At 36.6% G+C, this 25192-nt stretch overlaps 9 protein-coding genes across 9 annotated transcripts; 5 read left to right on the forward strand and 4 right to left on the reverse strand.

Annotated features, from left to right (window-relative positions):
• Positions 1-439: 439 nt before the first annotated feature.
• GCK72_013799 (uncharacterized protein) lies at positions 440-1972 on the forward strand (the record flags this gene model as incomplete). Its single annotated transcript, XM_003093216.2, has 7 exons — positions 440-514; positions 564-818; positions 870-1109; positions 1158-1507; positions 1554-1653; positions 1735-1833; positions 1916-1972. The coding sequence occupies 7 exons, from the start codon at positions 440-442 to the stop codon at positions 1970-1972; spliced, it is 1176 nt and encodes a 391-aa protein (XP_003093264.1).
• A 529-nt stretch (positions 1973-2501) lies between these two features.
• GCK72_013800 (uncharacterized protein) lies at positions 2502-4348 on the forward strand (the record flags this gene model as incomplete). Its single annotated transcript, XM_003093230.2, has 9 exons — positions 2502-2709; positions 2753-2859; positions 2905-3013; positions 3057-3152; positions 3202-3346; positions 3391-3588; positions 3634-3884; positions 3932-4017; positions 4064-4348. 9 exons carry the CDS (start codon positions 2502-2504, stop codon positions 4346-4348), a joined length of 1485 nt encoding a protein of 494 aa, XP_003093278.2.
• A 551-nt stretch (positions 4349-4899) lies between these two features.
• On the reverse strand, positions 4900-7438 carry GCK72_013801 (uncharacterized protein; the record flags this gene model as incomplete). The annotated part of the gene is made up of 11 exons (XM_053729991.1): positions 4900-5142; positions 5190-5400; positions 5445-5556; positions 5602-5835; positions 5878-6035; positions 6078-6317; positions 6361-6532; positions 6577-6666; positions 6709-6850; positions 6905-7193; positions 7242-7438. 11 exons carry the CDS (start codon positions 7436-7438, stop codon positions 4900-4902), a joined length of 2088 nt encoding a protein of 695 aa, XP_053584763.1.
• Positions 7439-10004: 2566 nt separating this feature from the next.
• On the reverse strand, positions 10005-13060 carry GCK72_013802 (uncharacterized protein; the record flags this gene model as incomplete). Its single annotated transcript, XM_053729992.1, has 8 exons — positions 10005-10247; positions 10292-10496; positions 10542-10656; positions 10704-10824; positions 10868-10980; positions 11025-11476; positions 11528-11632; positions 12801-13060. The coding sequence occupies 8 exons, from the start codon at positions 13058-13060 to the stop codon at positions 10005-10007; spliced, it is 1614 nt and encodes a 537-aa protein (XP_053584764.1).
• Positions 13061-17943: 4883 nt separating this feature from the next.
• Positions 17944-19648, forward strand: GCK72_013803 (uncharacterized protein; the record flags this gene model as incomplete). The annotated part of the gene is made up of 6 exons (XM_053729993.1): positions 17944-18109; positions 18161-18224; positions 18272-18672; positions 18720-18970; positions 19019-19119; positions 19162-19648. The coding sequence occupies 6 exons, from the start codon at positions 17944-17946 to the stop codon at positions 19646-19648; spliced, it is 1470 nt and encodes a 489-aa protein (XP_053584765.1).
• Positions 19649-19814: 166 nt separating this feature from the next.
• Positions 19815-20447, reverse strand: GCK72_013804 (uncharacterized protein; the record flags this gene model as incomplete). Its single annotated transcript, XM_003093221.2, has 3 exons — positions 19815-19865; positions 19913-20215; positions 20307-20447. 3 exons carry the CDS (start codon positions 20445-20447, stop codon positions 19815-19817), a joined length of 495 nt encoding a protein of 164 aa, XP_003093269.1.
• Positions 20448-21178: 731 nt separating this feature from the next.
• Positions 21179-22069, forward strand: GCK72_013805 (uncharacterized protein; the record flags this gene model as incomplete). Its single annotated transcript, XM_053729994.1, has 5 exons — positions 21179-21292; positions 21347-21465; positions 21510-21594; positions 21639-21758; positions 21806-22069. 5 exons carry the CDS (start codon positions 21179-21181, stop codon positions 22067-22069), a joined length of 702 nt encoding a protein of 233 aa, XP_053584766.1.
• Positions 21802-22426, reverse strand: GCK72_013806 (uncharacterized protein; the record flags this gene model as incomplete). The annotated part of the gene is made up of 3 exons (XM_053729995.1): positions 21802-22060; positions 22124-22291; positions 22347-22426. 3 exons carry the CDS (start codon positions 22424-22426, stop codon positions 21802-21804), a joined length of 507 nt encoding a protein of 168 aa, XP_053584767.1.
• A 1267-nt stretch (positions 22427-23693) lies between these two features.
• Positions 23694-24655, forward strand: GCK72_013807 (uncharacterized protein; the record flags this gene model as incomplete). The annotated part of the gene is made up of 5 exons (XM_053729996.1): positions 23694-23803; positions 23847-23975; positions 24023-24092; positions 24185-24300; positions 24352-24655. The coding sequence occupies 5 exons, from the start codon at positions 23694-23696 to the stop codon at positions 24653-24655; spliced, it is 729 nt and encodes a 242-aa protein (XP_053584768.1).
• Between the last annotated feature and the right edge of the window lie 537 nt (positions 24656-25192).

The following is a 25192-nucleotide window of genomic DNA, read 5'->3' on the forward strand; positions in this document are numbered from 1 at the left end:
GGAGGATGAACGAAAACGAGAAAAAAGTTCGCCACTTTTTTTGTCAAAACTTCCATTTCAGAAGAAAACGAAAAAAGAGCTAAACCAATTAAAAGTCAGTCTCATCCGCAGTCAAGTTCACGTCATCAACGTCTTCTTCCTCAGACTTCTTCTCTTCTACTTCTTACTTTTTGCAAATTTGTGACAACTTTTTTCCTGGAATCATGTCTCCTTTTCTTTCTGGATCACCAGAAATTTCCAGACGCAGCCCATAAATTCCCATTCCTAAAACAGATACTTCTTGTATGCGCGGGTCTCATGTTGAAAGATATAGTATATATATGAAGCCAGATAGAGTCATTCATGTCTGCTTGATTAGTATTCTCGACTCGTACTTCCTCAAATCATTCCCTCGTTTTTTGTAATCATGTCACAAAAGTTCTTACATTTCGATTTCAGTATGCAACCGCCAAATTCAACTGGACAATGGACCGAAATACATTGCGATTGGTTTGCAGAGATGCAAAGTTATCAGGTAAGAGATTTTGATATTTTTCTAAATTTAATATTCCTATTAATTCCAGAACAGTCTCTACAAAATCAATTTCGATGGATCCCCAATAGTGCCAATGTACGGACTTGTATGCTCTTTCGGAGCTCTTGCCAACTTCATTGTTCTCCTCGCTTTTGCCAGAACTGCCAATCTCAGGAATTTAAGAAATAGTTTCATTGTCAACCTGGCATTTTCTGATCTGATACTTTGTGTTGTGACTGCTCCAGTCACTTTATACACTAGTTTGAATTTATTTTGGCCATTTGGAGATTGGTCTTGCAAATTTGTGAGTTTTCATAGACTTCGAATCAATATTTTACTTCTGAAACTATTTCAGTTGGCTGGTGTCCAAGCGGTCAATACATTTGTCTCTTCACTAACACTGGCTTTCATCGCGATGGATCGTGTTCTACTGACTCTTTGTCCAATTCGATGGAGATTAGCAGCCACTGCTCCTCTTCTTTGCTACGTTTTTGTTTGGATTATCTCCATTATGGTAGCATTACCATATGCATTGGCAGTCAGCTCAAAACTTGCTCCATTCGATCCATGGAGTGATAGAGCTACACCAAAAATGGTAAGTCTTTGAGGTCGACTTTAGTTTTTCATAACAAATTACTTTTAGTTGACATACTGTAATCGCCAAGTCCCGGAAATCTGCGCGGAAATGCAAGAAGCTTGGGACAATGCAATCGTTTCGAAGACAACTTACACATTTGTTGTACTTGCGATCCAGTATATTCTCCCACTTGTTGCACTGGCTTTTGCTTATTTCCAAATTGGTTCAACTATCCAAAAAAGATCAAAAGTGTCTCGAACAGTCGATACAACGAGAAGAATGCAAATGCAGAATCGTAACAGGAGAGCCCTTTTATTGCTCTTTTTGTTGGTTCTCACTTATGCAGTTTGCTGGGCTCCGATGAATATTTATCACGTTTTGAATGGGTTGGAGATAATCAACTACTCACAGAATATGTAAGTTTTTAAATTTAATTTTCAAAATGCATTTCTTATATTTCAGGTATATCTTCTGTCACTTGGTTGGAATCTCTTCAACTTGCGTCAATCCAATCGTCTATGCTTTAGTTAATGAATCATTCAGAAATGCTCTGCAGTCTATGGTGAGTTCCTCTAATTCTAATAGAATGGAAATCAACTCTATCCTCAATTGTTTTACTCTGTTCATCTTTAATTTTTTTCAGATACTCCAATTCCGACCATGTTACGTTACCACTACTGGTACAGCTGCAACCAATGTTTATGCTTATTCTGCTACTTCAAAAGCTGAAAATGTTACTTTGGTTAGTTGCTCTTAATTCCATACATTTGCTTTTTGAAGTCATCTTCAATTTGAATTTATAATTCATTAATTTCTGATTCCAGATGCGTGACCCATTCTCCACAACTACACGTGGAAACGAACGTGCTGATAATGTTTGAATATCGACTCATTTGAGTAATATCCTTCTAATAATCTAAATGGGAATTTTCACATAATCGTGATGTTTACTGATTTGCCACAAAAATACTGTCTTGTTTTGTATTTTTTCTCGGGTGCCAGCCGATTTCTCTCGTTTGCCATTTTTTTGAGTATTGAAGCGAAAATGAATTTTAACAAAAAACCTTCGTATTGGTTATTCAGATACACTATGATCTAAACATTATATAACAGCCGATAAATCGGAAGTCAAACGTGCCTGACTCGCTACAGAACACGTCTGTGAGAATATAGCAGAAAACACAGGGAATGGGAAAATGTATTAATTTAAATCAATAAAATATTCCACACAGCACATGTCACAAAACTATCTTATCTTTGCCATTCTCTGCTCTCTTTTCTTCATTGTTTTCATTTGTTATCTAGTCGATTACTGACTGAACTCTCTTGACCACGTTGATTTTTGACCTGCATTCAATTATTGTTTGTCTTCATTTTCGGATTTTCAAGAATTTATTTATTCCAGGTAACATGAAGAAGTTGTTATTCATTCTTCTCAATTTACTCTTTGTTTTTGAATGCTCAATAATCAAAACTTCATTTGGGAGAATCGAAGGAAATGAAGTTGGAAACTTTCGGTCTTTCAAGAAGATTCCATTCGCTAAGTCTCCGCTAGGAAAACTGAGATTCCAAAAACCAGAAACACCTGATAAATGGGACGATGTTCTAAATGCAAAAGGTATTTTTGAAATTTGAAAAAAGAAAATTCTGAATTTATACAGAGTACGGACCGGCATGTATGTCTAACTCATCGTCAACAACAAGTCCACAGAAATGGGTTGATGAAGATTGCCTTCATGTAAACATATTTACATCTCAAAAGTGTTTAGTGAGTAATTTTTCGCGAGTCTCTCAAAATAAAAACATTTTCCAGATGTCGAAAAACTGTCCCGTAGTTTTCTATATCCATGGGGGAGAAATGTATTATGATTCAGCTGTTATGTTCAATGACACTATCCTATTTGACACTTTTGCTAAGCGAGGTCTGAATGAAAATGAGAAATTCTAAAGCAAATTTAATTTCAGATATTGTTCTCGTGATTCCTGCATTCCGCCTCGGCATTTTTTCGCATTTCTCAGTTTATGATCAAAGCATTGCTCCGAACAATTTGGGCATGTTTGGTAAGTTTTCAGAAATTTATCATAGAAAAAAAAAACAAAAAAATCTCAGACATTCTTCATGCGTTGGAATTCACTAAATCAGAGATTCATAACTTCGGAGGGGATATCAAACAAACAACAGTTTTCGGGCACTCATATGGAGGTCATATCGTTTCTATGCTGCAGTTCAGTACCAAGATAAATATGGATTTGAGGTATATGCTCTACTTAAACTTTTAAACCAATTCCCTGTTTTTAGTCTATTCCAACGTGCTGTGAGTATGTCCACGGCATTTTATTTCAATACGTTGGAAGCTGAAATCGAGAAGACAAACCGCTTCGCAGAACATTCCAACTGCTCAGTTCCATCAGCGTTAGCTAAGAAGTTATCGAGAAACCAACAGGACACTTACATTATGGAGTGTCTACAGAAAATTGATGGGATGGAACTTCTCAGGTAAAACATTTTTCCAAAGCATTTCAATGAATACTGTCGTTTCAGAATTCAACGAAGTCTAGAGGATGCCGGTTTCCCGTTGTACGACGGACTCATTGTTCGTGAACCACTTATTCAAGAAGTTCCGATTGCACAACTTTTCGATAATCCAAAAAATATTCCGTCGCTGACAGGATGCACTTTTGCAGAGTTAGATGTCTACATGGCTTACCATGACGTTGTGGGGACATTGGGTTTTGAGAACTACGAGGAATGCGATGAAAAGTTTAGAACAGAAAAAAAAGACAAAGATTTTGGTAAGAAAGAAAGTGTTCACAGCGGATAGGAGTTTGTATAATTTCAGAATTGAAGAATCGTGCTGATGAGACGATGGCAATTTTAGTTCAAACGAAACGGAGAGTTGGCAAACTATTGGATAAAAACATTACAGTAAGTATGTCTCCAGTTCTTTTTATATTCATCATCCTCTTTTCAGACGTATTTATACGAATATTCATACCCAAAACACGCTACACACACGGACGATCTTTCGTATCTTATGGGAGTTCATTTATTTGAAAAAGATGAAAATGAGGTCAAGCTTGCACAATTTTACCAAGAGATATTTACGAACTTTGTCAAGTATGGAGAGCCGGGAGAAGGATTTGAAAGAACGAATGCAGAGAATTCATCATATTTCAATATAAACTGGAATGAGACATCTGGAGAAAGACCAGAAATGAAGAACGAATACGAATCTGAGGTAACTCTTGATAATTAACAAATGTTATCTAGATATTTGCAGCTTGTCAAATACTGGTTAGAAGACATGGTAGAGTTTGATAATAACGTGACAGATCTGAAGAATTTAAACAACTCGAAACAGAAATCCCCTAGATTTTACGTTATCAAAACAGAAGACGATCAGCTTCCTTATATGTTTATAAGTCTATTCTTGATAGCTGCTATCTTTTTATCAGGGTGTATTTTTGGGAAACTGTTCTGCTCTGAAACCAGAGACAGACATCTGTATATACAATTGGATGGGAACGATCATGATTGGAATACTGTTAAAAACTTCTAGAACTGCTCTTCTCATAACACTTATCTGTATTTTTTCGAACGTGAAGTCATTATCTTGTGCATTTATCCAATTTTCAAATTTTAATTTATTATGACGATCTTCAAATTTCTGTATAAATGTTTTTAATGATTTGGTGAAGTGACTTGAGGAAGTTTTTGCTGAATGATGGGAGAAGATACTGCCCTTTATATAAATATTTACGAAATTATTATTCTAGTAGTTCTCTCACATGCGAATCGCAATATTCATTACAGTGTCCTACAAATTTCTGTATAAATATTTCTAACAAGTTCCAGTCCATGAGGTGATAAATGATTTGGAGAAGTGACGTAAGTCAATCCGCTGTTGTTCTCATCATACAAACGCCAATAGTCAGTTGTGCTATTCCACAATAGAGGCATGTAATCAATCGAAACACATTTCTTACAATCTTTGAAGAGTTGATCATAACGACGACGTGCCAGATCTGATGATCGCTTTATGAGAACTTTCTGGAATATATGAAAGTGTTTAGTATTCTGAAGTGGGAAGATCTCACATCAAATTCTTTTAAATCTTCTCTTTGCTTCACCATTCCAACAATATCTTTCACTTTTTCCCCATCAATGTGTGGTAACGGTTTCAACAGAAATAATTTGTATTTCACATTTTCTGCTAATATGTCTGTGTGTCTTCTCATTGCTCGATATATTGGATCGTCTTTTATTTGAGTCACACCCGTAGGCATTGGATCACCAACAGAGTTGAATCTGAAAAGTTTCAAATATCTTTTTTTCCACCGTTTGTGAACAACTTCGTTGTTATAAACAAAAACTCCGGCTTCTCGTTAACCACTCCTTTTCTGTATTTGGCAACTGTACCCGTACAATGCGTGGCTTCTGGAGAATTGTATAAGGGATCGCATCCTAAACAAAATAGCTCGAATCGTTCGTGTTATGTTATAACTGAACCTTGAGAAGACCCTTGAAGTATACTTTTTGAACTATTCTGACATTCTTCGTAGATAATTCTTCCGTGATTAGCTGCCCAACTGTTTCCAATCAACATCAATTTGTACTTTCCATTCAGTTCCTTGTGTCTGCACCATCCAAGAGGACCATTTCCTGTTTCGTAATCACAGCTCGGAACATTCAAATTTTTGAAATCATTAATCGACCAGTCGTGGTTCAGTTTCTCAGCCAACTCTGAAACTCGACCTTTGGAATTTGTTGATAATTTCTACAAACCAAAAGAAACTTTTCCGTTGATGATACCATCTAATCGTGTTGAATTTTGAGAAAGAGAATCAAAATTCAGTTTGTCTTTAAAAAGTGTTCCAGCATTGAGCACGAGAAGAATACCACATAAAATCATTAACGACTTGTTGGATAATTTGAGATACCACCTGAACAATATGTTTCAATCAAACAGTTAGAATTTCACTCACTTTTCATAACACTCGTAACTCAAGACTGCAGCCAAAATGGATATAAGTAGAACAAGCAGAAGGTACGTATTACAGATACTCCCATCACTTAAAACCAGCTTCCAGTATGCATAAAGTGGCCAATGAATCAAGTAAAGTGAGTATGAAAGATCACCAACATAAGTGAGAGTGTGAGAAGAGAGGATCCCATCATTTTCTGACAGAAACATCAGAATTCCGGTGGATATTGTGACTATTGGTCTGAAATAAGTTGAAATCTTTCAACTCGCTCTTCAATGAAAACCTCAATATCGCAGAAGGATACGCAACTGGATATGACACAATCCAGATGATTGAAATCAGCATTATGCATTTTATTGTCTTTTTATATGTCGGAGAATTCTCAGATTCTATCAATAAACTATATTCGTCTGTACTTATTTTTTTCGGTTCAGTAAGCAAATACAGAATAATTCCTGAAAAAATAAGAATTTTTTCGACAGTTTGAGTGATTTTTCACCTATATTGAACTGCCAGACTCTAGCAAAAACGCTATTGAATGCTTGAGTCTCCGTGCAAAAACAATACGAGTAAACAAGAGAAATTGCGCCTGAAAATTAGAATTTCGATGGGAAGAAAACTTATAACTCACTTAAAAGGACATAAAAATGCACTTGAAATTCGTCAGATAATGTTTTGAATCCAATAATGAACAGAATTGGAATGATCAAGTAAAACTGAACTTCGACAGACAACGACCACGTGTGAGTGAATATATCTACCGCGATGGCAAGCTGAAAATTATGTTCAGCTAGTCGTCATTTTCATTCATTTCTCCAGAAACTAACCATTGAAAAGTAGTCTTCTTCTTGAGTTGTCGCTCGATTTGACATGAAAACTAAGGCTCGTTTTCCGGAGGAAATATTGGTTTCGTAAGCAGTATCAGGGAAAATATAGAAAAGGGCTAATACAGATATCAAGATAATGAGCAGATAGAGAGGCACAATTCGTTTCAAACGTCTAATGTAAAAGTCAAAAGCGAAAGGAATAACTGAAGAACGGAAGTTTTCAGATTTCAAAGACGTTGAAGATCTTCGGAGTAACATGCACATCAGGAATCCCGAAAGGACGAAAAATCTGGGAAATGTGTTCTGATTGGGTGGTACAATAAGACGTAGAACTCACTGATCAACTCCGAGATATCCATTTGGAAACTCCGATGGTAAGAAATGAAAACAAAGAACTGATATGATGGCAATTCCTCTGATTCCTTGAAGATCCTGTCGTTTCTTCTTTGTAACATGTTTCGCCACTTCAGGAATAAAAACAGAATCATCAGAATTCGTTTCTAAATCCACAGTCTTGAGAGGTAGTTCAGTCATTTCAATGAATTCAAAAATGAATCAGAAATGAACGCAATAAGAATATCTCGGAAAATGATCTGGTGAATGATTTTCTGGATTGACTGGATTTTGAGAAAAAGTCCGATCCAGGCCGTGTTTACTAGAGAAAAAAGTACACCAAGCAGGTCTTCTTCATCAAAAGATCTGTCAATGAATGCATGCTTTTGATATTTCTACAAAACATTATATCTCTCTTTTCGAATTTGAGAAAGTTGGAACTCTCTATTCACCCATGAAAGCGTGTTGTAATATGCTGGTAATTTTTCCCCCATCAACATCACAATTATCAATTCAGAAAAAAGGAGATTTATTGGTTATATTCTCCGAGTTTATATTTTAATTCAAACTAGAAATAGGTTGTTTGATAATTCCATGTTTTCATTATCAATGCAACTTGAATGCAACACGAACTCGGTTCGAGTTGTAACTGAATGCAGTAACCTATTTTCATACTTGCCGGCCCCGGGCCTAGAAAGCTTCGGCCCGGGCCCGGCCCCTCAGGCCCCTCTTTTCAGGGATATGTGATTTTTGAGAAAAATTTTCAAATTTTTTCCAAACATTAAATTTTTCATGGGGAAAAATTTCCCAATTTACTCGTTTTTTAAACCTTTTTCATGATGATTTAGTATATTTTTCGAAAGTTTGACTGAATTTTTCAGCGAGACACCTCCGGCAATAAAAAACTTGAAGGTGTACTAAGGTCAAATCTGATTTTTTCCCAGAATAGTCTATGTGTTTTCGTGAGTTCATTTCCATATCAAAAGACTTAAAACATTCGGCCGAAACCCCGCTGAGATCGAGCGGCAAAACAGTTTTGGCATTTCTGTAGCCGTGGAAGAAAACAATAAAAAAATGTCGATAGTAATTATAATCTGTCTTATATTATAAAACTTGAAAAAAAATTCTTTGAAAATTTTCTTTCGATATGAAAATAAACTCAGACACACATACATTATTCTATGAAAAAAATCAGAGTTGAACTTAGTAACTACCTTTACTCAAATTCGAAAAAAATTATGAAAAAATTTGAAAAAAAAAACACAGAAAAAAAAATGCCTGGCCCGGCCCTTGACAAGTATGCTTATTTTTGATTAACTTTGGTCCCTTTCGTTTTTCGTTCCAAGAACCCGAGGACTATGATTAAGATAATGAAGTTCTCTGATTTACATTAGAACTTTAATTATAATTCTTTCTGAGAATCTGGTTCTTAATCGACTTCATTTGTCTGAGACACTGGAATCATTCATAAAATTCCAAAATGAATCGAATATGAACAAAAAGAGAGTATCTCGAAAAATGATCTAATGAATGATTCAATGGATTATTTATTTATTTATTTTATTTATTTTATATACGCACTCGAGGTACGTGAAAAAATAGTTCGAATGAGTTCAATATCTCCGTGACCATTATCCTTATAATCTTGACCATCCTTCATGCACAATATTTCCTTTTCTTATTTCTTGCATTGAAAAAAGTTTCGAATGAGAGAAGCAGACACCATCCCCGATAGGTGCCAAGCGGAACAGTATAGACTGATGACATCAGTATTACTTGCTTACGAGCCAGAAAATTGTACTTCAATTCTCGAAACTTCAGCCAATTTCGACTATTCGTTGCCTTCATTTTCTTTTTACAAATTCTCCTAGCCTTCTTTTCACTCTTCATCTTGCGTTTCCTATTTTCCTGTAGTTTCCTTTGCTCCAGACTTGCAAAATATCGGCCCGGCCCGGCTCGGCCTGTCGGCCCGGCCCGGCCCGGCCCGGTCGGCCCGGAGTCAAAAAATGAGCACAACTTTTTCACAAAATTTTTCGAAATTTTTTGAAATTTTCGTCAAAAATAGTCAAAAATCCTATGTAAACTTGAGTTTTATCGATATGTAAAAACATAGTCGAAAATTCGACTTTTTTGCGAAAAAATCAAAAAATTTTCAAAAAAATTCAAATTTTCAAATTTTTGTACTGTGACCCGGGCCGACCGGGCCGGGCCGGGCCAGGCCGGGCCGGGCCGGGCCGGGCCGGTGAAAATTCTCAAATCGGCCCGGCCCGGCCCGTTGCAAGTATGCTTTGCTCCGATTCCCATTTTTCTTTTTGTGACCTTATCCGACACTTGATATTCCGCCTCTCTTCTCTTACAGCGTTTTCTCTTTCCAAATCTTTGGCCAAAAAGGACGCGATGAACCCAGGTAGCTCTTGCTTGAGAAGGTCTATCATCGCTTCCCTGATACTTACGGCAATACTGTTGAAAAATCGGAGCTCTCGACCATGTTGACGACCTCAGCTTCTTACTTCGTTTTAAACATGACTCCCTCGTGAAAAATAAACGGGAATGAAAAATAAACGGGAATGAAAAATAAACGGGAAAAAAGTTCCGATGCAAGCATTTTTTACGGGAGGAACAGTTCTCTAGACATGCTTCCACCGATAAACGAGATCTAATACAGATTTAGTCAGCTGCATATCCGAACTATTGCTAATCCACTCATTATAAACAGTCAGGTCTTTTCATAAAGAACTCTTTCAAATTTCAAATTGTTCAATTTTTATTAAAGTTTTTTGCAAATACTAGTATAGAGACTTCGAACAAGTTCTAATCCATGAAAATTCAAATGATCAATCTGTGTCATATAACTCAATCCACTGTTCTTCACATCATAATATCTCCACGTGTTCGTTGTTGTATTCCAGAATAACGGTTTGTAATCAATTGGAATGCATCTCTTGCAGTCTTCAATAAGCTTGGAATGTCGGCGGCGAGCAGATTCTGGAGATGCATGAACAAATGACTTCTGAATTGGGGAACTATAAGAAGAAGATTGTAAAGAAAACATACATCAAATTTGGTAAGATTCTTTCTGTTTTTTACAGTTCTCACAATCTTCTCAACATTTTCGTGCTCTATTTCCGGTATCGATGTCAAAATGAACATTTTGTATTTCACATTCTCCATGAGCTTTTCAGTTTGTTTTTTCATTGACTGATATATAACATCATTTTCAACACTGGTTGCATTAATAGAGTCACTGATATCAATGAACCTGAAAAAATAAAACTAAAGCCGAGAATACAGACAAGAAAGCTACCTCGACAACAAAAAAACATAGTCCGGTTTCTCTTCTGCTATTCGTTTCTCGAATATCTTCACATTGTCTTTGCAACGTTTTCCACCATAACTATACGAATATAACGGATCACAACCTGCATTCTCTGAGAAAAGATGGAACGAAAAAAGAAGTGAAACTGACCAATTGCAGAGCCTTGAAGAATACTTTTCGCTTTGTATCCGCATTCCTCGTAGATAATTCTAGCATGATTAGCTGCCCAACTGTTCCCAATTATCATAAACTTGAATTTTCCTTTGAGACCCTAAAGATTATTAGAATAGAATTGAAGCTTGAGACTGTTTTACTGTATGTCTACACCATCCAAATGGTCCATTTCCTGTTTCATATTCACATGTTGGATGAATCAAATTTTTAATATCGTCTTTGGACCACCGTCTGTTTAGATACTCAGATTCTTCTGTACTAATACGGAAATTATTAAAAATGTCAATCTCAATATACCAAAATTGTATGTTCTGTTTCCATCCAGCCCATCCAGTCGTTTGAAGTTTCCCGGCTGTCGATTTGCTATCCAATCTTGAATCTTATCTCTGTTCAAGACTAGAATGTTCAAAACAAACAATGAAACACAAAGACAAGTTATCGGTATTGCAGCGAGTTTCAGATACCACCTGAAAGATTGCTGTTGCATGAAACAACGAACTTGCTCATACTTTTCGAAGATTTCGTAACTAAGAATCGACACGAGAAGAGCCAATAGAAATACTAGAATAAGTTGACCGTTCCACACACTTCCATCACTCATATCCAATTTCCAAAACGCATACATTGGCCAATGAATCAGATACAATGAATATGATATATCGCCGATATACGTGAGCAGTGCAGATGACAGAATACTGTTATTTTCCGTGATAGTCATCAGCAATCCAGTTGTGACAGTGAAAAATGGCCTGGTGAGTTGATAAAACATTACAAATTGCCGAAAAAGAAGTGGAACCAACCTCATAACTTTATCAGAAAGTTCGTATGGGTAAACCATTATTCCGATCATTACAAATGTCATAAAATACTTGATTGATTGTTTAATTCGATTTCCTAGAAGAACACTAGAATGTTCAATGATCGGAAAAGTATTCTTTCTAATTTTGGATGCATTAGAATCAGTTATATGAAAAACTATCATTCCTGAAATTAATCAGAAATTGAGTATTGCCATGTTTTTATCCACCAACCAATCTTAAACTGCCACACTCTTGCAAATACGCTATGGAATGATTGGTTTTCGGTGCAAAACTCGATGGAAAACCAATAAGATATCAGACCTGAATAGTTGAATTTCTTTCGTAGACAAGAGAACGGAGATGCACCTAGTCCGCTGTAAAAGCACATTTGATACTTCTCTATGTAACTTATTGTTCCGAACAAAAACAAGAATGGAATAATGAAGTAAAACTGAAATTCAACGGAAAGAGACCATGTGTGTGTGAAGATGTCCACAGCGATTTCTAGCTGAAACTCAAAAAAGTTTGCTCGCGATAAGTTTCATGAATAGTACCATCGAAAAATAATCTTCTTCCTGAGTGGCCGCTCGATTGGAAATGAAAAACAATGCTCTTTTTCCTGACTCGATATTTGTTTCGTAAGCAGTATCAGGAAAAACGTAAAAGAGAGTAACAATGGCTAGAAAGATAATTGTGAAGTATAATGGTAATATCCTTTTCAGTCGCTTGTAGTAAAATTGAGAAATGAGCTTCGTCGGCATTCCTATCCAACTCGCTTCATTTTCTTTCAAACTTTTGTGAGATCTTTGAAGCAACATGCACATCAAGAAACCGGAAAGTACGAAGAATCTATAAATTCATTTGTGATTCGCTTCATTCCGAAAACACCCTCCCGACACAAAAACACGTGTTTACAGCAAAAAAGTCCAGACGGACAATTTTCTAATCTGATCCGTAACAAACTGAAACTTCAAAAGGATATTAAAGATTCATATCGAATACACACTTCAAACAATTGGAACTCGATATTTACGGAAGAATATGCATATAAACTAGTTGTACTTGTGTCACAATATGATGAACAAATACTTGTTTGTTTTCAAATTTTAAAGTAGCCTCTCTCTCAGAGAGTTCTCACTTTGAAAGATCTTGACCTACATTTCAATGTGATTTTCAACAAACCGATGACTGAAAGTCATCCTGAATTCAGGGCTGTTAGAAATCAGACGTGCCATTAGTTGAAGATTGCCGAATATCAATTTGATAAACTCACTGATCAACTCCCAAATATCCATTTGGAAATATAGATGGTAAAAAGTGAAATCCAAGTACTGAGAGAATTGCCAACCCACGGATCCCTTGTAAATCCTGTCGCTTCTCCTTCAGTAATTTCTTCTTCTTTTTCATTGTTGGCACGAGTAATAATGAAGTATCATCGAATAATTGTGGGGAGCATGAGCAAGGAGGTTGTTCATCTGTTGTATTACATTTCAAATTAACAACATCTTCAGAAGGGATAAGGCAGTTTTCCATATTTATGGAATATACAAATCTGATGAATACGAAAATGAACCTCTCCTGTAGTCCGTTACCTAAAAAACCATTGTCCAGTTTTAAGTGGAGATTTTCACGATAAAGAATCATTTAATCTTTTTTCTCATTTTTCTTCCCAGTCTCGTTCATTTAGTTGCCTGTGTGTCTCTTTCGAATTACCGTTAGCTCGGGTGTTATTTTCGATTCGAAACTGAAAACTAACTGGTTGTTTCTTATATAAATATCTCGTGTTGACATATTTTAATAAAAGTTTTTTAAATCAAAAATGATAAAGTTCTGTCTAAATACAAGCTTAAACAGCTCTCGATTAAATATCTCAAACTTCATCTACTTTTTTTATTGTGTTTACTCATTTGTAAACGGAAAGAACCATCTAGTCGAAGTACGGTCTAAGTCACAGTTCAAAAATATCGTTGATTTGCTCATCACGTTTTTATCGTACATTCAGAAGACGTTTCAGATATCAGATATGAATTGAATTGTGTTTATTATGACACCAAATGCTGAATTTGTTTTTAATAAACCTTTTATTCAATTCTCTCAATCGTTTTTGAGCAATTTCTGAGTTTCTGGTGAAAACACATCACGTGAAATACTTCCATCGCTTCCGGTACTTTCTCTACTATCGGACGGAGTTACTGCCGTCGATGACGTTCTTCTTCTTCTCCTTCGTCGTCTTCTGATGATTAGTCTTTCTCGAACATTGGGATTGCTGAAAATAAACTGAAGCGTAGCGAGAATATTTATCTATCCAATAGAACTCATCCAGCAGATACTAGAGAATAAATCCTTTCTCGCTCATTTATTTTTGTAATTATATAAAGTTGGTAAAGAAAATTGTGAAACAATTGACTCTTTGCAAATAAAAAATTGAAAAACGGACATGAAATCAAAAAATCTTCCTAGAAGTTTTCCAAAACTAGACATATTCATTCAAAAATTTGTCAATCAATAGGACGAAAAGATCAGAATTTGGGTATTCGATATGATCTCTAGGTTGGAATCTTTCTAGATCTTTCGGTCGGTGAAAAACGAGAAAAGGACATGTAGAGGATATTTTTATGAACTGCTTTGAAACTCTCCCACCTTCCCATGTCTAGATTGTTCACGTTGATTTTCCATCCATTATCCCGTTTTTTCGAGACAAGAACAGAAAACGAACTCAAGTGGGAGGAGTCAAGGTAGAATGGAAACACGAGTTTTTATATCTTTATTAATTTTAAAGTTTTGCGGAATCCACAACTTTCCACTTAAAACACGAATAACAAATAATAAAAGAATAAAGGGTGGGACAGTTGGGTTCCTCCGACAAGTTCCTCCGATTCTGGGCTCCTCGTGTGCTCCTCCTCCGAATCTGGGCTCTTCGTGGATCCCTCATCCGGTTCTCGGCTTCCCGTGGGCTCCTCCTCCGGTTCTCGGCTTCCCGTATGCTCCTCCTCCGATTCTGTGCTTCTCGTGGGCTCCTCCTCCGATTCTGTGCTCCTCGTGGATCCTTCGCGGCTCTTCGAGGACTCCTCCTCTTCAAGTTCTGGTGCTGTTGATCTGGTTGCTGACAGGATGTTCACTACTGAATATCTGGCGAATGAACGACCATTACTGATCATTCTGTCACCGGATTCTCAGTACTGAACATTCTATAACCGGATGCTCATCGCTGAACATCCAGTCACCGAATGACCATCTTTGATCATCCAGTCACCGAACGCTCATCACTGAACATCATGTCTTGTGTACTCCTACACATTTATATATGAATCGACGAGTTATATATATATACCCACACCTAGAGATGTGCTCGACATCTCACGGACTCCGCCAGTCGCCATATTTACTATATGGGCATATAGGACTATAGGACTCCAATTTCTCAGTTTTTTAATAGCGAAAGAAAGAAAAAATCCTGTGCTGTCGATGGTGGACTCATTGAGCCTGTGATTGAAGCCGTATCCGTGCTTATTTTCTGTGAAATTATGTTCAAAATTATATTTTCTCATCATAGGTGTTTGTTAATAAATAAAGGGAAACATTTCAAAGAAAAAACTGCAAAAAAAGGAGCGGTGGAGGTTGCTCACGGGCATTACTTGTTCCCGACACAACACTCTTCGAATCCAGTCGACTGGATTGCTGAAGCTTTCAAGGGATTTGTAGATGTCCAGACTAATGGATGATTTTCACAGCTTTTAAATTTCTTGAGAGAATTTCAAACAAAATTCTTGTTACAAATAATTTAAAGCATTTTTTTCAGTGGAAAAGAAGAATATCCAAGTTGAACTGACGGTTCAAATATGCACTCGCCAAAGGCTTCTGGAGATCCTCTCCTCCCGAGAATTATCGGAGGGTTTATTTTCACTTGTTTTTTTTCTTTCGTAGTCCGGTCCAACACAAAAAACCACACACACATAAATACACATCTCATTACTGTCTGTGTCCTGTCCTAGAGTATTGATTTCCTGCGAAGTAGACAATCCGACGATGTTTCCTCTTCTACGTCTTCCAGTCCTAGCTATTGAAGAAATCTTCAGTATGATGACACCTTTTGATATGTGAGTTTAATAGACTTTGTATAGAAAACCGTAGAACCTCATTTTAAGCCTCAACGTCACCATGATATCTTTGAAAACCAGAAACATTACAAAATGCATTTTTAAAGGCCAAAAATAAAAATCACGAGTACTTAGTAGACGAAAATAAAATAAAATCAGAAACGATTTGGATTTACTCGGAAGATATAGTACTTAATTGGATGAAACTGTTAAAGAAGGAGCTGTTCAATTTCAGAAGGTTATCTTGTTTTATCAACCCAGATGCATTTCCATACCAACAAAAATCTCTTATTGATTGTGTAAAATCTGAAATATCATCAGTCCAAAATTTTTACGTTTTTGGGCGTAAAGGCATATATGATCAGATGTGGAACAGTTTCTGAACAGTATCGATGTCACTGATGAAATATGTTTACTCACAAATCTAAGTGATCAATTTGATCTGAAAATGAACAAAACTCTCAAATTTCTCCACCTTGATGCTGGAAACTGGCTAAAATACGACAAGTTTCTGCAGTTGAGATGTTTAAACCTCGTGGTTTGAGATTCAAAGCTTCAGAGTTTCGAACTGAACACGTTTCTTCTCAGCTGGATGAATTCTGACTGCCATCAGGATCTTCAGTTTCTTCAAATTAATATTGGAACCCTAAATATTTTTGAAATTATTTTCAACCTACTTCATGGAGTTATCAACAACAATGCAATAAGACAAGGCAGAACGTGAGTTTTTCAGTTTCATTCCTCCCAATCTAATCATAATGAAATTATAGTGCCAGCAATAAGATTATTGAATTACGAGGCGGGGTCGACATCAAAAGAAACGATGGAGCCACTGCAACACTGTCAGTTATTTTGGAGTGTATGCAGTGAAAGTTAGTTATGAATCTTTCTTATTTGATTGTCTGAAAATTTAATCCGTTTTATTGAACTTTTCAGACCTATTTTTAGAGAAATTTTTAAATCTCTTTGAAATCATTACTATCCTGTTACATTTTATTTAATGGTATTTGTTCACAATCAATTGTTATGTTTTCACAATTTGTTTATTTTCTATTCGTTTCATAAAAAATACAGATACAAATGTTTTACGAATACATATTCAATTTAAAGTTGATTCTTTCGATCTCAATCTGAAAATACACGGTCTCCTCATTTTGTAAACAAAAAAGTGTTCAGGTTACGGGGAATGGCAAAACAGTTGTGAAATAGTATAATTTGAGTCTACCACAGTCCATAATCACCCTGTAGAAGAACTCAGAATTAAACGTTCAATTGTGGTTGATGAGGAAATTGGAATCAGAAACCCTCTTTTTTATTCCCAATGCATCAAGCGTTGTTGAGAAGTTTAAATTTTGAACTACACGCAAATTCTGTTACCTTTGAGATTGACGTTACTTGCAGATTAATATAAAATAGTTTTGCCAGTAGAAAATAAGAATATTCAAATTGAACTGACGGTTCAAATATACACTCGCCAAATGCTTCTGGAGATCGATATCTCTCCTCCCGAGAATTATCGGAGGGTTTATTTTCAAATGCTGTTTTTTCTTTCGTAGTCCGGTCCAAACGGATTCTGACAGTTTTTTTTTGCATTATTCTTGGATAAGGATCACACATTAAAATGTGTTCCATGGCCTGAAAAAATCCTTTCAGTGAGACCCACACCACCGATTTTTCAGGAGACATCTGTTTTAACTTCACCATCTGCACTTTTTACATCAACTCAATACATCTAGTTAGGTCATGTTTTAATAAAAATTAGAGCTGTTTATGAGGCCAAGGTTCACAATTCAATGGCCAAAATATTGGAATACTAAATAGGTTTATGATCTCTTCTTGAATGCTCTGAGAAACGCACTGAATCTGTGTTCAGTTCTTGCTCAGAAATATGATTTTCCGTTACTTTAGCCGGAAACTTTGTAAAACCAGAGGGCAAAAACGTCCAAAAAAGTTTGAAACTCTGTGACAACTCCTAACTTGTCAAAAAGGATGTTCATTGGTAAACATTGTTTGGGTATCGGTTTAAAAAAATCATGATTATTCAGTTTCGGAAAAAAATCTAATTTTTGGAATCTAAAGACAGGTTTCTAAAATGAATAATCTTACACTTAATGCTGGACAGAAGGCGGGAACAATAATTATCTATATGTGACTCGAAATGCCGATTTTTGTATCGTTTTTACCAGCATAGAAGAAAATGATCCGGAGAGAAACCTTTTGTTTCGAATGTTTTTTATTGAAAATCGAAAAGATCCAAATACCCGATAGTCACTATAAAATTGATCTGTTTGAACAAATCGGGATCAATTCCATATTACGATGGAACAATCCCGGTTAATTTCAGTAGGAGAAACTACTCAGACTGAAAATATATTTCAGAGAAATGACGATCATATTTTGATGAGTTCTGTTAAATATGTACTTGTTCTCGTTACTTTCTGGATTTTTATTTTCACAGTCGGATTTCTCGTTGGGTTGAAAAAAGGTGAGTACTGGCAATTGATTGATTGAATAAATCGAAATAATTATTTTTCAGACACATCTCACCTCGACGTTATTCCTACTCTCATTCATTATGATCCCCATCTTAATTATGAGAAGTACCTATGATGTAACAGCTAAATGTACTTATTTTTCTTATTTTCAGCTTGTCTCTTCCACTTTGTCACATCGAACATTGGAACAATAAGACAACCATATCGTTTCCATTCTATGACCTCTATAAATACTTTGCTGAACGAAAAGTAACCGGATCAGAAGGTCTTTCAGATGGACAACTCCGTCTTCTCACTGCATTTCTTTACGAAGAATATATTGTGATTACTCATACAGCACAGAATCCAAAAGGAGTTGGAAGAGTTGCTTATTGTCATTACTACGATTGTAATCGTAATGAGTTGCCTGGAACTAGATTTGAATCGTTCGTCTTTCCAATGACTGCAGTTCATTGTCCAAGAAGAGCCGGTGTCAAATATGTTTCATTGAGCTTTGAGAACAGCGACCCGCCAAAAGAGGAACCAATACCTTTGCTAAACAGAATTTTCGAATGTAAGATCGAAAAACAAGTTTTTTTTCAAAAAGTGTAAATTGTTCAGATCCACCTCATGAAATCGGAGTGTGTGTTGGTCAAATATATGGAGAAGAAAAGAAATGGTTAGAGATAATAGAATATGTTGAGCATCACAAACTGATGGGTGCCACAATGTTTTACTTCACAATTCTTGAAATGGATGAGTACAGTAAAAGAACAATTGAAGATTACCAACGATTAGGAGAAATTGAGGCAACTTTTGTAAACACTGAATATGAGAAAATCAATTGGTTATTCCATATGATTCAAGTTCATGTGAGTGAGGTCTTACTTTTTATTATTTCGAGAGTTGTCTTCATTCAGGAATGTTTCTTCCGCAGTAAGTTTCATTCGAAATGGGTAATTGGTATCGATATCGATGAGAGATTGGTGATGACTCAAATGCCATTGATGAGTTATTTGAGGTGAGTTCAGGCTCGCTAGAAAACAATCCAAAATACTTTCAGACAACAAAGTCCGGACACTTGTGAGATCAATTTCGGTAGTCGGCGAATTCAGAAGTTGTATGACGACCCAGAAAAATACATTTCCACGAATCAAACTCGTTCTTCTCTTTCCTTCTACAAATATAATCAGACAACCACTCATCGTTGGGGAGCATTCAAATCAATATTCAAACCTGCAAAGGTACATGCAATTCATTTTCACTGGACAGTTCAACAACACGACGGATGTCGGATCAAGACAGCAAAACGACAAGAAGGATATATCCGGCACTACCGTACAACTGATTCTTCAAGTCTCGCCGGTTCATGGGTTTCTATTTTTAAACCATACACAACTACTCAAATGGATTCGGAATTCTCAAAACAATTGGAGGTTCGAGTGATTAAACGAGTCGAGTATTTATATAAACTTCATCCAGTCTTCTGCGAAACGATCGATCCAAAAATCAGAAAACATTTTCCTCATGATTTGCATTGTGTCAACTAAACATTAGTTAATACTTTTGATAATAAATAATTGTTACTTGATTTAAAAGAACTTTGAAAAGATATACCAAATAAGCAAAGACAAAAGGAAAACATTTATAAAAGATGTTCGCAAACTCTAATACTGGACCTCCAACTAATGAACCCAATGATGCTTCTTGTCTTTTTCACTCGTCCAACACTTCTCGAGACATTTTCCGACCACCAGACGCTGCTGCCTGTAATTATTACTTGGATAACCAGTACCAATTAATTAGTAACTCACCACCAACTTGATCTTGATATGAGCAATCTTGGTACCAGCGGCATCGGCTGCTTTGAATGCAGCTTTAGCGTCCTGGGCATCCTTTTCGATCTCAATATATTGAACGATGGCCTTATCAGTTTGAATCGGTCCAGGCATTCGATTGATTGTCAACTGGCGGCACTTGTTCGGTTCAATGATCATATGAGTTGGCTCAACACGGAACAAAGCATTTCCGCAACGAATTTTCAGAGCCATCCGTTTGGTGGTGAAGTTGACGACCATGTGTTCCGATTTGCCGCCGGCGTTGGAAAACTTGGCATCCTGGAAACGGATAGAGTTCGGATTGAGAATTGAATCTCCGTTAAAATCAGTCGTGATTTTTCTCTAAATGTTTTTTCTTCAAATAACCTACCTCCGGATCAACGGTGATTGGAACCTTCGACGCTTCCGAATTGGCCTCATCGCATTCGATATTTTTTGATGACTTATCCTTGTCTCCAATTTTTGAATTGCTTTCTTTTTGGTTCTCCTTCTGATTGTCTTCTTTCGTCATTTCTTCTTTCGATGAGAATACGAAAAGTGATTGAGTTTTGAAAACTGATATTTTCAACGAGGGGCTTTCATGGGCTTTATGGAATGGATCATCTTGATAAGGAGACGTTTTTGAGGTAGGGTCACGAGAATACACGTCACATTATTCCCCTCATTTTATTGAAATTCTTCGTGGAGGACTTATTTTTTGAAGACGAGCAACATGGTCAAGGAAAATAAGAAGTTTTCGAATATCCATTTTGTTCATTTCATAATTTTCCTTCCCTTTGTGTCACAGAAAAAAGTTAGAATATTCGGCTCTACCGTCCGATCGAGGTTCTTTGAAATTATCGAGGTCCTTTGAAATTATCGAGGTCCTTTGAAAATAACGAGGTCCTTTGAAATTATCGAGGTCCTTTGAAAATATCAAGGGCCTTTGAAAATATCGAGGTCCTTTGAAAATATCGAGGTCCCTTCAAAGTACAGGGGTCCTTTGAAAATTGGGAGTACTTTTCTCGCAAACAGCGAATATTGTTTGAATTTTTGTATTTTTTATTGTTTTTTTATAACAGTTTTCCAATTATTATCGTTTATAAGTTTTATGAATATATATATAACATTGTGATACAAACGACGTTACTACGTTATCATGCGTGCATTCAGGCTCCTCCTACATAGTAAATATTGTAGGGCGTTTCCAAATGGAGCAGTCATTGTCGCATTCTTCTCCCTGCAGCAAGCGCTACAGTCGACATGAAGAGTTTTTTGATACTAATTGTTTTGTTGGGACTGTATGGAGAAGTGTCGTGCCGCTACAAGAGCCGCCACTTTCACTCGAGGCAATCGAAGAAGTTCAGCAATGTAGAGGTGAGTTCAATAGGTCAATTTCGGTATATCAAAAGTTCGTGAATTATTTTGTAGAGGGTATTTCATGGAACTGATATTGTCAATCCGAATGCCCCAGATACCAAATACAACGACGCTATCGAAGATCCATCAGTTGGAATCGTCGTCTCAATAGAGTTGTATATACACGAAAGGTAACTGGTTAGAAATTTTCTCCCTGTAATTCATTTTTTCACAGATTGGACATATTTTTCCACGCCAAAAAAACACAAGCTTCCAAGGAGGTTATCCCGCTTCACATATCGATCCGTCCCAACGAGGATGTAAGTAACACAATAATTTACCAGTTTAAATTTTCAAAGTTCAGGCTATTGTCTTCAATTCCCTAATCAGGGACAAGTGGGATCATGAAGAAAGAAGAAGGCTTCCTTTTGAAATTCAATCTTTGGTTTTGATCGATGTGAAATTCGATTATACTGGTTTTTTGGTAAGATAAATCTGATTGTAACCTTTCCAATGTATGAAGCTTTTTAGGTTACAATTAATGATGAGTGGCTGAAAATGTATGAGTACCGGTACCCAGTAACATCAGCGAACTTTCTAACCATCAAAGGTGACTGTTCGATGCGCTCGGTTTCCATATTTGAGGAGAAGGGAGAGGAGACAATAAAAGCAGCCGAATACCAGCAGCAGGAGACGGAGGAAACGGAAAAAGAAGCCTTGACCAGAGACATGTACTGGCTACACCAGTCCTGTTCACACTCGCGTTCGTTTGCGAGCAATCCATACCTGGAATAAAAAATTGAAAAATATTTTGCGAGACATAATGAATAGTGTGATAATTAAACTCACGTCGCCACAAACTCAAGGGCTTTCTCTGTAGTTGTTGGATGATCCATTTCTCCGATGTACTCTTCTAAGTTTCTAGTAGTCAACTCCGCTAGATTGAGAAGACTGTTTGGTCCTGTGACCAAACTTGGGTCTACAATTGTAACTCTCGACTTCTGAACTCTTTTCCATCTGTAATAAAAGCAAAGACTTTCTACAAAACGGTTTACAAAGCAGATAAAATTACCTGGAAAGAGTTCCATTGCTCCACTCTACAGTAAGCAATTGATGCGGAAGAAGAAAAATCAGAATGAAACAGAAAATCATTTTGCCTTCACAATGATTTTTCACCCGCTGTGCCAGCGCTTTTATACTTGATCACCATCTGCTATGAATCGAAAATTTAACATCTGCTTCATTCTTTCGCTGTTGCATTTTGCCGTTTGACCATCTGCCACTCCCAGCGACCATCTGGCCCGTTTCATTCAAATTGATGATTGAATGTTTGAAATTAATGATTTCAGTACAGAAGATGTAATAACGAAATTCAACTCAAAAAAAAAAACTGTGTACAGAAAAAAATTTTGCAAATAACATTCAAAGGACCTCGATATTTTCAAAGGACCCCTGTACTTTGAAGGGACCTCGATATTTTCAAAGGACCTCGATATTTTCAAAGGCCCTTGATATTTTCAAAGGACCTCGATAATTTCAAAGGACCTCGTTATTTTCAAAGGACCTCGATAATTTCAAAGGACCTCGATAATTTCAAAGAACCTCGATCGGACGGTAGAGCCGAATATTCCGTATTCTGTCAGAATAAAAGAGAGTGTTCCGTTTTTTTTTTCAAAACATCGAACCAATCTTTATTCGCACGGATGAAGCCGATCCCACTTTTATCGTAAAATACGAATCATTGAATCGATCGTATCGAGTGTATATTTTCTAGTCCATCTTCAAAAAACATTGCGGAAGATCTCCATCATTCCAATACTTCAAAGCAGAAAAAGTTTGTTCCTGCAAGTTTTTGACTTTTTCTAGAAAATTATATGAATACGAGAGATTCCGCCCACATCTACAATGGATATCTCATTTTTACCGAACTCAAGACATCATATTTGTCATGAAAAATGGCAACTTCTGAAAGTACGAAACTCCTACTGTCGAAAAAATAAAGTTTCGACAAGGTTTTTCAAAAAAAATTTCGCGGGCTGGAACACGCAAGCGCATGAAGTTCTGGGCGGAGCTTAAACTGCAAGCGGCGCGGTTCTTAATTTGGAAAAAACAACTGGAATTAGAACCGCGCCGCTTAATTAAGCTTGCAGTTTAAGCTCCGCCCACAATTTTATGCGCTTGCGTGTTCCAGTCCGCGAAATTTTTTTTTGAAAATCCTTGTCGAAACTTTATTTTTTCGACAGTAATTGACACGCCGTCGGATGACCATATTCTATCGCCAAAAACAAAACTGCAGAAATTATTCTTGTTTATTCTAATAGCTGTTGTACTGTTCATTCTTGGGATATCTAGAAGTTAAGAAAATCAAGAAGATTTGGAAAACGACCTAGACAGTTCCTTTGAGAGTACTGTGAACTTCATGAAAATAGATTGGGAAATTCGGAATGAAACAGAAAACAGATTGACGAAGAAGTTGGACATTTCACATGTGTTTTTGGTTTCCGCTTACTATTATCCCATCTCGAAATCGTAAGTTTTCAAAATTTTTAAGCAAGTTAATTCATTTTAATAGACTGGGTTCAAATGCAGTTGCATTGAATATGTTAGTCGATTCGAAAAATTTCAACGTGGAAAATGCAACATATAATCTCATTGGATCTAATGAAACACATCAAGAACTTACAGTTGCCACCTCTCAAATGTATTTTTTTCGGAATCGGAGCATCCGAAAGTCAATCAAATTTTCAGAGACGGAGTCACGTATTGTCGATATATTCAAACAATGGCTAGAACAAATGCTGTTGAAAAACTAAAAAAAGTTAGAGCTGGAATCTGATGAAGTAAAATTAGAGGTGTTCTCTTTATTGCCTTATTCTTTAGGAAATACTGACTTTATTGAATTTCTTCCAGATCCCGTTCAAGATGGGTCGTATGACTGCACCAAAACCTGTTATAATATGTATATCACCACAATTCGTTGCTGAACAATGGCAGATATTCTTAATGCATGTACACGTGGCAAATCGGTGTGAACTCTTTAAGTAACTGTGTAGTCAATAGTTCCTTTTGTGTTACAGATTCGGTTCTCATCTTCATATTTACTTGATTTCAATTCTGGAATCATATTTTAACTTGATGAAAGAATATGAAAAACAAGGGTATCTCACTCTCGATTTCTGGTTGAAAATGAAGTTCGCTAATCCACAATCTCCGTTCTATGAGCCGAACATCAGCACAGAGTTGAGGATACAGATAGGTGCGCAAATGGATTGTTTACTTCAATATAAAGAAGCAGCTGAATTCATTGCATTCTTCGACATGGATGATGTTTTATTTCCTAAAAACTATCCGACGTATCTAGAAGAATTCAATGCTGAATGAGCATTGAAACCGCATGCAACTTCTGTAGCATACGGTAGAAGGGAGCATAAGTTTATTAAAGGTAAAACGGTCAGCTATTTTGATTTGTAGTCTATATTTCAGCCGAGACGCTTGCTGATTACAATTTCAGCGAATTGATCTCCAGTTTGAAGTAATCGAAAATGGTGAAAACTTCAAAACTCGTTGTGAAACCAGAGTTACACAATACGACAGGACTTCATTTCAGTTTACACGAAGATTATCGACTACGGTATTTTGTTTCAATCAGAGTTTATCGACTAGCGTCACCCGCCTGCCGGCGGGGTCCGCTATGCTTCCCGGGTCTTCAAGAGTTCCAGGGCCTGCGGCCCTGAGCCAGAGTAAAACCGGGCCTTCGGCCCTGTCTGCCACCTTTATTTTTTTTTATTAGGCGGGTGACGTTCTTCCCGGGCCTTTAATTATAGCCGCCTACTTACTCCTAATTGAAATGAATGGAAATAAATTTGTTATTGTCACTGTTCTAGGCCTTGGTCATTGAAAGGTCACGAATGTATTTTC

The sequence above is a fragment of the Caenorhabditis remanei genome, chromosome IV, assembly GCF_010183535.1.
Source record: "Caenorhabditis remanei strain PX506 chromosome IV, whole genome shotgun sequence".
In the NCBI taxonomy this organism is placed as follows: domain Eukaryota; kingdom Metazoa; phylum Nematoda; class Chromadorea; order Rhabditida; family Rhabditidae; genus Caenorhabditis; species Caenorhabditis remanei.